This window comes from Limulus polyphemus, unplaced genomic scaffold (genome assembly GCF_000517525.1).
Source record: "Limulus polyphemus unplaced genomic scaffold, Limulus_polyphemus-2.1.2 Scaffold1183, whole genome shotgun sequence".
Classification (NCBI taxonomy): domain Eukaryota; kingdom Metazoa; phylum Arthropoda; class Merostomata; order Xiphosura; family Limulidae; genus Limulus; species Limulus polyphemus.
Window position 1 is genome coordinate 282816 of NW_013666793.1, and position 10893 is coordinate 293708.

General features: G+C 33.5%; 1 protein-coding gene across 1 annotated transcript in view; it reads right to left on the reverse strand.

Moving 5' to 3' along the window:
• Positions 1–4594: 4594 nt before the first annotated feature.
• LOC111086551 (TOG array regulator of axonemal microtubules protein 1-like) overlaps positions 4595–10893 on the reverse strand; it is a 10357-nt gene continuing 4058 nt past the window's right edge. The window contains exons 4-7 of the mRNA XM_022389775.1: positions 8364–8512; positions 7659–7817; positions 6971–7097; positions 4595–5628 (exon numbers count right to left, since the gene is read on the reverse strand). Of these exons, the coding sequence (XP_022245483.1) occupies positions 5539–5628; positions 6971–7097; positions 7659–7817; positions 8364–8512 (525 nt within the window). The 3' untranslated portion in view covers positions 4595–5538. The remainder of the gene's footprint in view (positions 5629–6970; positions 7098–7658; positions 7818–8363; positions 8513–10893) is intronic.

Here is a 10893-nt window from a genome sequence, read left to right on the forward strand (position 1 = left end):
GTGGTATTCCCCCCTCAAATAATCATCTTGAAATAAATTCAACCTCCACCCATTTTTAAGCTATTAGGCGCCATATTCTTGTTTGATTTGCTTTACAGCAAAGCCACATTGGGCTGTCTACTGTGTCCACCACGGGGAATCGAGCCCCGGATTTTAGGGTTGTAAATCCAGCGCTATCCCATCGGTGGACGCGCCATATTCTCCATCAGTATAGCTTTACACCAAATCGCCACACTAACTGGGTCACGGATAGGTCAAAATATAGAAAACCTCCACACCAAATGGGTCACGAACAGGTCAAAATATAGAAAACCTCCACACAAAATGGGTCACGGATAGGTCAAAATATAGAAAACCTTCACACAAAATGGGTCATGGATAGGTCAAAATATAGAAAGCATCCACACTAAATGGGTCACGGATAGATGAAAATATAGAAAAACCTCCACACCAAATGGGTCACGAATAGGTCAAAATATAGAAAACATCCACACTAAATGGGTCACGGATAGATGAAAATATAGAAAACCTCCACACCAAATGGGTCACTGATAGGTCAAATATAGAAAACATCCACACTAAATGGGTCACGGATAGGTCAAAATATAGAAAACCTCCACACCAAATGAGTCACGGATAGGTCAAAATATAGAAAACCTCCACACTAAATGAGTCACGGATAGATGAAAATACAGAAAACCTCAACACCAAATGGGTCACGGATAGGTCAAAATATAGAAACATCTACACCAAATCGGTCACGGATAGGTCAAAGTATAGAAATATTTTAAACATATATTGTTCTTTCTTTTTATATCGTACCTACACACGGTGTTGGGAGATATATTTAAAAGATTAATATATCGAAAAATCATTTATCGTTATTTATGACCTTCATATTTCGTTTTTGTAATAATTTGGAATTTTCATTTTCTAAGATTGAGGTTCATTAATTATTTCGATTGGCCCTCGTTTCCCATCCTCGAATAAATGGTGATAATTAATTAACTTAAGAGGATTTAATACTCCACCCACCCACCCCCTCTCCTTAGATCAAAATGTTTTAAAATTAATCGTGTCTTATCTTACTAAAGTTTACGTAGGTGATTAAAAGCAACTGAATGGAAATTAAATAATTTTGTAAGACCACACCCAGAAATGAACGGGCCATAGATGAAAGGAAATAGCAAGATGTATTACACTTTATAACAAAATACGGAAGGTTTATTCTGTTCCATTCCATCATTTGGTTGTTTGAAGCTCCAAGTTACACAGTGGGCTAGCTGCCTACTACAGAGACGAAACCCGAATCTTAACGTTTATAAGCCACCAAGCTTATCGCTGGGTTACAGGGGCTGGGACGTTCCATAATAATTATATATCAAACAATCTTTTTACTTCATGACGATGGTTCCATCACAGCTTTGAGATCTTATGCAACTTACGTTAATTAACATTATACAATCCTAGTTAAAATAATGTCGTATCATTGGTCTTGTCAGACAACTTTTCAATAATAATCGATACGTGCAAGTACGAATTTCACTACTTCAGATTCAGGGTAAGCCGACGATATCAGTGAATTATTAACCTCACCGACATAAGTCGAGCTTGGTGTAAAATAATTATTAGATTTTGTAAAATACGAATTTCACTACTTCAGATTCAGGGTAAGCTGACGATATCACTGAATTATTAACCTCACCGACATAAGTCGAGCTTGGTGTAAAATAATTATTAGCTTTTGTAAAATACGAATTTCACTACTTCAGATTCAGGGTAAGCCGACGATATCAGTGAATTATTAACCTCACCGAGATAAGACGAGCTTAGTGTAAAATATTTATTAGCTTTTGTAAAATACGAATTTCACTACTTCAGATTCAGGGTAAGCTTACGATATCTGTGAATTATTAACCTCACGGACATAAGTCAAGCCCAGTGTAAAATATTGATTAGCTTTTGTAAAATACGAATTTCACTACATCAGATTCAGGGTAAGCTGACGATATCAGTGCATTATTAACCTCAATGACATAAGTCGAGCTTAATGTAAAATATTTATTAGCTTTTGTAAAATACGAATTTTACTACTTCAGGTTCAGGGTAAGCTGACGATATCAGTGAATTATTAACCTCACCGACATAAGTCGAGCTTGGTGTAAAATATTTATTAGCTTTTGTAAAATACGAATTTCACTATTTCAGATTCAGGGTAAGCTGACGATATCAGTGAATTATTAACCTCACCGAGATAAGACGAGCTTGGTGTAAAATATTTATTAGCTTTTGTGAAATACGAATTTCACTACTTCAGATTCAGGGTAAGCTAACGATATCAGTGAATTATTAACCTCACCGACATAAGTCGAGTTTGGTGTAAAATAATTATTAGCTTCTGTTTGCTATCAAGCACTTTGAGAACAAGGTTCCCATATTTGACACTTGAGGTATATTGGGACAGTTTTTACATTCAAGTACAAGCGTTCTTCAGTTCTCTGTGTTCGGTATCATAGGTTACAGACTTTTTTGTTGTTAAGCGGAAAGCTACACAACGGGCTATCTGTGCCGTGCCCCTCATTTTAGCGTTATAAACTCTCTGACTTACCGCTGAGCTACTGGGGGTTAGGGATCAAAGTCTAAATAATATGTGGGATTTTATTGTAAGCATGAAACACCAACTAAGCTTGTTGCTAGGATATGTCGTTACTATTCATAGCTCGTAACATATTTATCATCATTTATGAAACAGTTTTTTTTTATGTGATTATAATTCAAACGAAATATGTAACAGAAGATTTATAATAAATGTGTTTAAGAAAACTGAACATTTCCGCTCAAAATATATGGGGGAAAAAAATAGTTACGCAAACCCGACCAGCCAGAACAAAACACGACGGCCCGGCATGGTCAGGTGGTTAGAGCGCTCGACTCGCAATCTGCGGTTCGAATCCCCGTCACACCAAACATGCTCACTCTATTCAGCCGTGGGGGCGTTATAATGTTACGATCAATCCCACTACTCATGGATAAAAGAGTACACCAAGAGTTTGCGGTGGGTGGTGGCGACTAGCTGCCTTGAGGGCTATCTGCGCTAGCCGTTCCTAATTTAGCAGTGTAAGACTAGAGGGGTTTGTTTTGAATTTCGCGCAAAGCTACACAATTTTAGTCATTTACTAACATTTCTATTATATCTAAGAACAGAAAAAAAAGCTAATTTTTCGTTCTGGGAAGGAAGCATATCGGTATCTAAAGCAACATACTTATCATTTTAAGCTAGAAGTGTCAATGCGAAGGATTCCTTGACAAACAATCAACGTAGTTTTTCTTTTATTTTTCTAACATAATAATTTGTTAGTTCAATGTTTATTAAAAAATAACAAATACTGCATACATATCATTGCTCAATGATTCTCAAACCACAAACCTACTATCTAATATATATACTACCATCAACACTGTCATAAAATGAAACCAGTGTCTTACTATCGTCTTACTATCTAATATATACTACCATCAACACTGTCATAAGATGAAACTAGTGTCGTCTTACTATCTAATATATACTACCATCAACACTGTCATAAGATGAAACCAGTGTCGTCTTACTATCTAATATATACTACCATCATCAACACTGTAATGAAATGAAACCAGTGTCGTCTTACTATCTAATATATACTACCATCAACACTGTCATGAGATGAAACCAGTGTCGTTAGAGTTTTTAAGGTGAACAGCTATGAAAGCACATCTTTGTTGCCGTAAAAAAACAGTCCGCGTAGTCCAAGCGCTTTATATACACAATACACACACACACACATGTCCAAAAACGTATTCCTTCATTATTACGTAAGTTTGCACGTGTTTGTTAAAAACCACGGAATAGATTGTCTGGAAAATCGTTCAAGGATTTTAACTAACTAAATAGAACTTATTCCTTGGTTTCCAAGGAAACCAGATAATTCAAGCACTTTTTACTTATCTTCCTCTAAATTTCATCCATGACGAAAGAAAGTGTACCTTCCAAAGGTCCACAGATTATCAGCTTTCCTTAATCAATCGAGGTTTGGCTACTTTTGCGATGCTTTTGTGTTTTCCAAAGGTTAAGAATATTTTGAAGGTTTAAATTTAAAACCAAAACAAATTTTAAATTAATTAAACATCAAGTCAAACAATAGAATATTGTTATTATCTTGGACATGCAAGTTAAGCTGTAATAAAATGAGCGGGTTGATAAACATGTAAAATATATCTTGTTAGTTGTTTATAGGAAATATCAAACATATTGCAAGACGTCCATAAAGAACCTTACCCAGTCAGTATACTTGTTAAGCACACATTAATGTCGATTAGAATGAATTGTAATCTCACGGTATAAAACTATTAAAAGGTTTCTTGTGCTACTTGAACTCCAACGTTAACGGAAATATAACGTATATGCGATCGGTTAATGTTGGTACCGTATTTCTCATAACGAATATCTATAATTATATGTGAGGGTTCCTTTTTCTTTATTGTATATGTGAGTAAACAATCAATCAAACAATTCTTGCAAGTAAAAGTAGTCCTAAGATACTTCACTACGATTGTCTTAGTTACGGAATTCTCATAGAGATACTTTATTTACAAGTACCACATGCGCTATTTACACAATGAGTCGCTTTCCTAAGAACGCTCATACAAATTATATTTTGACTCAAAATAATTAACGGTAGATCAGTAATAGTATTCATAAATATCTATGAAATTAATTTGTCACTACGTAGCTAAATTATGGCGCATAATAAACAACATAGAATTCAATACTCATAAGAAAAACATTTCCAGTTCAATCTGTAATGAAGCTTTGTCAGCCATTTTCTTATTGTTGAACAATCAGTCACATTTCTATTAATCGTTATTTACTTTTTAACTGAAAATATTCAGAAATGTGGTATAATTTTAAAATGTCCTGAAAATTTTCTATTACAATACGACAAAACATTTCTCAACGTTAAATTAAGTTAACTAGAAAATATGTATATTAAAGGTTTAATGACTTGTTTTACTGAGATAGAAAATGCAAGTTAAAACTTTAATTATTTGTTTAACTATCGTGGAAAAAAGAATTGAACCATTCCATTACTTGTGTAACATTTATATATATTATGCTTGTTTATAGTACAGAGATAATAGTCATTTTTTGTTTCTTGATTCATAACTGTAACCTTTGTAAGTATTAAAACATTGTAATTTTAAGTTATAGATTGATCAATCAACAGACAGACAGGCAGATTTCTTAGTTTTCTTGCTTGAGATAATATTAAGAATACTAAATATACGACTTCTGTTAAATAAGCTAAGTATTGCTGTTGTTTTTGTGACTGACATACAAACTATCAGTGTTAAAATGTCCACAAATAATAATTATCCTAAAAATACTCTCGCCTCTAAACAATTCTTTAAGTAAAGGTCACTACGCAAGGCAGCAACGTGTCACTTTGAGAGAAACAAAAAATATCATATTCAGCCTCAGAAACATGAAGCTTTTTTAACTTAGTTTTTTGATCTCAATAAACGGCTTCTTGAAAGATTCGTTTTACTTGAATTAGCAGAGAAACCTTCTTTAGGCATTTCACCAATACCCTGGAAATAAAACAAGATGTGTGGTTAAAAACTGTAGATTAAGCTACAACAACATAAATAAATAATATGCAAGCAAAATAATCTACAAAATAAACATTTCCTATAAAACTCAACTTAAAGTTACCAATTTGTAATGTAACACTTGTTAGTTGAAAAATATAATAATTATCTATAACAAAACACACACACATGGATTAAATGGCTTAAACTATTTTATAAATGAGAAATATCTGATTAGTTTCTGATTCAGAGAAAAAGGAATAAACTGATTTTTATATTTTAATTATATAATAACTTTTTGAAGCTCCCCAGTGCCTCAGCGGCAGAAGGCTTACGACACTAAAAACCGGGTTTTGATACACCTGGTCGGCAGAACACAAACAGCCCAATATGAAGCTTTGTTCATGACACAGCTGTCGATTTTGAAAAATTACACCAAACAAATAAGTTAAAATTTGGTTTTAGATTAAAATCATTATTGTGTGTTAAGCAAATTGATGTTGTTCTAAATCATTTTACTTCAAAATATTTGTATGAATGGACTCGATGCTGTATTTTACAAGCTTGCTTATATATTAAAGTGTAGAGCACGAATGTATATTTAGAAGACCTAGACAGCAATTGATTTTATTTAGGTTGGATAAAACGACATACGTGTGACTTACTCCAAAAAAGATGAGGCTGTATTACATACAAAACTATTTTTATTTAATTTTAAAATGGTGACCCCCACGTAACTACGTACACATGCTCGTAGGAAACGACTACTGACAAAACATTTTTCTACATCTTTATAAGGTTGTTAACGATGTTAGGACTTGTAAATCTGCGCACCATTATATTTTAGAGTTAGCTCTATCAAAAATACTATAATTTTTGGTCGTTTACTAATTGTTTTCAATGAACGTAATGTACTTGTGCACTTAAGAATATATAATACTGAAACTAACCACGCATTCATAACTTGTTTAATGTGAGGATTGACAATACTGAAGAACTGTTTTCTTTTGATGAGGAAAGTTAAAATTAAGGATAATGCAAATCTATCAAATTATATTTATATCATTTAGCCAACCGTAGGCTAAATTACTTTTATAAATAAATGTTTCGCGATAGCTGATAATTTCTCCTATTGAATTTGAAATTTGTTTACAAACAATGTTCTGTTAAGTACAGCTTAAAACTACACCAATTAACCGTTTTATGGACTAATTCATTTTAAAAGATCACCATAAATATCTTAGTTAAGGTCATTCAGGACAAAAAAGTTTTTTAAGCAACTAACAATTGATGATATTCAACGGTTATTCACCAATCATCGGAGTAACGAAAATGATTTTACCTTTCTTCTTATGGAATCCAAAATACTACTAATATTTCGAATAGTACTCGCAGAAACACTCTTCTGTAAAGAACTCTCAAAATCGGGATGTTCCATTAGAATAAAAAAGATCTTTCGTCCATAATACCTGGCATAAACAGTTGGAAGTAAACAGATCATCCGAAAACTAAAACATTTTCGTACACAATCTAACAAAACTTTTAAGTGACCATGTCACAAGTTTTCCCTTCTACGTACTCATATATTCAACTTGAATTTCTACTTCACAATATAATAATAGATGACCAAATCAACTTTTTGGTAAAATATCTTTGTAGGTAACATTTTATTACTAAAATACTCGCCAAAAATTAAAGTTAGAGATAATATAATAAATTAAAGAATGTGTAGTTAGAACAAAGTATTCGTGCTTGGCTTTTCATTGACTTATTATTGTATCTTAGTAGCATAAAACGAATAATAACGACGTTTTATACTAGATTTACTCCAAGATTTCACTCCACGTAAAGAATGTTGATTTTTTTTATTAAAACAGGTGTTGTTCGGTAAACGTAGAATATCTTTATTTATACAAAGTATACTAATATAGTAATTAAGGAAGAAAATGCATTAGTTCCCCCTCCCCTCCCAAAAAATTAAACACACTTCTCCTTAAAGGTTAAATCACAAAATTGTGGGTTTTTCTAACCTAGCTAATGGTGAACAATCCATCACAAAGCTTGCAGTCGCTGGCAAAACCTTTTCAGCCACATCCTTACAGCCTGTTAAACATCTGGCTGAGCCTAATTTCTCCACTGTCACCGAAAGTAACTGAGCCGCTGTCTTCCGAACGGCTGGGTTTCTATGACTAGACATGTAAATTACACTTTATTTTCCAAGTTTTCTTAGACTTTCCAAAACATCTCAAATGTATCTAACAGTTCCTTGAAAAGGAAAAATAATCTATATTTCTATCATCAAAACCCATCACAACCTGATACAAAGAATAAAAAGATTGGAATATACAAGTAAGAATTTTTTGCAAGTGATTGCTAATTGTAGTTTTTTTAAAACCTGATAACAAATTATTGTTAACTATGAAATATAAACCAATGTCTTTAGTTCAATACACGTTTATTGTACTCACGGATAACATTAAAGGTCTTAAGCCTAATGGCGTATGGAGAGCCCGAACTGTAAATGATAGACACATTAGAGGGTCGTATCTTTATATAATTTACTGAAATGGGGCTTTCCTAATAAAATTTATTTGTAAGTGAAATTTTTAACGCATAAACTTTAACACATGAGTGCGTGGGCCGAATAAACTCGGATGTGGGATCTGGATAAAGCCACGTGCTGCCATTTGGAACACGGTGATTTCAGACTACAGTATTAAGTAATTACTACTAACCTAGCTCCGCCTGCTACAATGGCTAGCGCAGCTTTCTGCGAAGAGACTCCCTCCACTAGATGTCGCATCGTATTGTCGATATCTTCGCGAATGAAACCAATATTCTCACCAGATTTGTGAAGGAGGGTTTTTGTGATCAGATCCAAGTCCTAGCAGAAAGAAACCAGAACTATGTACGATAACAACAAGCAAACAGGTTATAATATAACGGATTTGTTACAATAAAACAAATGGTCTCCGTAGAGTTTTTTAAACGGTAGATCTTACTTTGACAATATTCGTTTTCAGCAAATTAAAATATTTTTTTTCATATTTATTTAAAAATCACTTTATGCTACTTCGTGGAAAATCAGTACAGGTACAATAACGTTACGTTGCAGTATTTACACTTTAAATTATAAGCTTTGACTTAAGCAAGTATTACGGGAACAGCGTAGTACCAATATTAACAATATAACTGTTCCCTGTTTCTTTAATTGTTCTCACGTGACTTAGGGTTAATAAAACTGTTGAGTTTATTAATAAACTCTATAAATAAAACGAGACTGTTTTTATTTTTATATTACTTTGTGCTTGTAAGACTTTTTTTTCTTAATTAACTTAGTTTAAGCTGGTTCATTTGAATTGTATACAAGAGTTTGATATGAGCACCTAATATATCATCAGCTGTATCTGGCATTCACAAAATTACTTAAGTCATTTAAACACGTAAAACTTTAGGCCTATAGATATGAAGGGTAATAAAACCCTGCAAACTTCCCCCCAATGGCACAGCGGAATGTCTGCGGACTTACAACGCTAGAATCCGGGTTTCGATACCCGTGGTGGGCAGAGCACAGATAGCCCATTGTGTAGCTTTGTGCTTAATTACAAACAAACCAACCCTGCAAACTTGAGAAAAGAGAAACTAAGACTTACAAAGGAAGTTGTAATAAAGCTCGAACGTTTGTTACTTCATGAGTATATTAATTTTATATCTATAAATCTTTCTGAAACTTGAAAGAAATTAAATAAACTAACAATTCATGCCCTAGATGGACCTATAACCTTGTACAGTTCTTCTGAACTCAATAAGAAATCATATATCAAAATATTGGCTTGGCTTGGCTTAATGACTAGTTTGCTTAGACTGTGAATCCAAGGGATCCACGTTCGCGTCTCAATCTCTGCAGAAACGATTTCCGCAATTTGCAACAGTGGGTGCGCTATAAGAGTGATACTCAAATACCGCTATTCGGTTAGATAAGAGTAACGCAAGATGTTATCGATGTTATTGACTAGCTATAGCTACCTTCCACGTAGTGTAAAAGCTTATAATTAGGGACGGCTACACACAGAAACTTTTTTCTGTACCATCGCGCAAAAATTCTATACAAGACAAATATTAATTATCGCCTGTAATTTCACCAGCAAAATCATCGCGACGAGTGATAAAGATGCTGATATTGCTGGTCGATTAAGACGTATCACATCAGTGTAAATATCACTTAAGTATAAAATTATGGGATGGAGTTCAGAAAACCTCTTCCAACATATGAAATATTTTACTGATAATTGTGTTAGCAACTTGTGTATTGTGTAAGTAGTAGGTAATGACAAAAAAAAGTATTTAATAAAAGAGATTACTTTGGTGTTTCTATGTGTTGCAATTTATTGATTCCTAGCTGTCTTTAGAACGGATTGAGAGCGATGGGGATTCCCAGCTGTCTCTAGAGCAGATTGAGGGGGATGGGACATGATTAAGAAAAACAACAACAAAAAAGCTGCAGCTCCAGTAATGAAATCTTATTTATAACTTACACTGTACTTAGAGTCTTATTAATTGAAATCTTGATATGTTATGTCTTCTGAACGACGGATGCCTGGATGTAAAGCATAGATGAATGTTTATATAACAGGTCTTTCCACAGTTGTAAGAGAGAATTATGTCAAATAAAAGAGGTAAAATAGCAGAAATGTTGTGTTTGTATTAAAAAGTAGGATTAAAGCTGCTTCGATAGTCTATAACTAGTTTTAGTTCAACATTAATCTCATGTAATGGGATTTATTACTGGATTAACATTTTCTCTTCAATGTAACTGACAAAGAGATTGGACAATTTATAGCTCAATCTTTTCCACGTAGGAACGTCAATAACTTACTTGCCTATAAAACTAAAGCTGATACAATTTAGGACTAGTTCAGCAAGAAGGGTCAGCTTATTTACTGAAGGCTTAACCGAGGGTTTATGATTCGCATTCCGTTGCCGCAGAAACACGCTCTGCACTTTGAGACTACGTATACGGTCTAATTAGTATCATGTCTAGCTCTGACCTTTATGACATTGGCCAAAATGGTCTACAGATAAATATGTTCCTAATATGTTAATGTATCCCATGCTCTTGCACATCCAATGTTTTTATAGCCAGCGAGAATATTTTCTTTATATCTGAATAATTCTTAAACGTCCACTGTTCGTTTGTACGAATGCCCTGTTACTTTGGGTATTTCTCTCGATTGTCAACTTAAAATTGTTGACAATCGAGAGAAA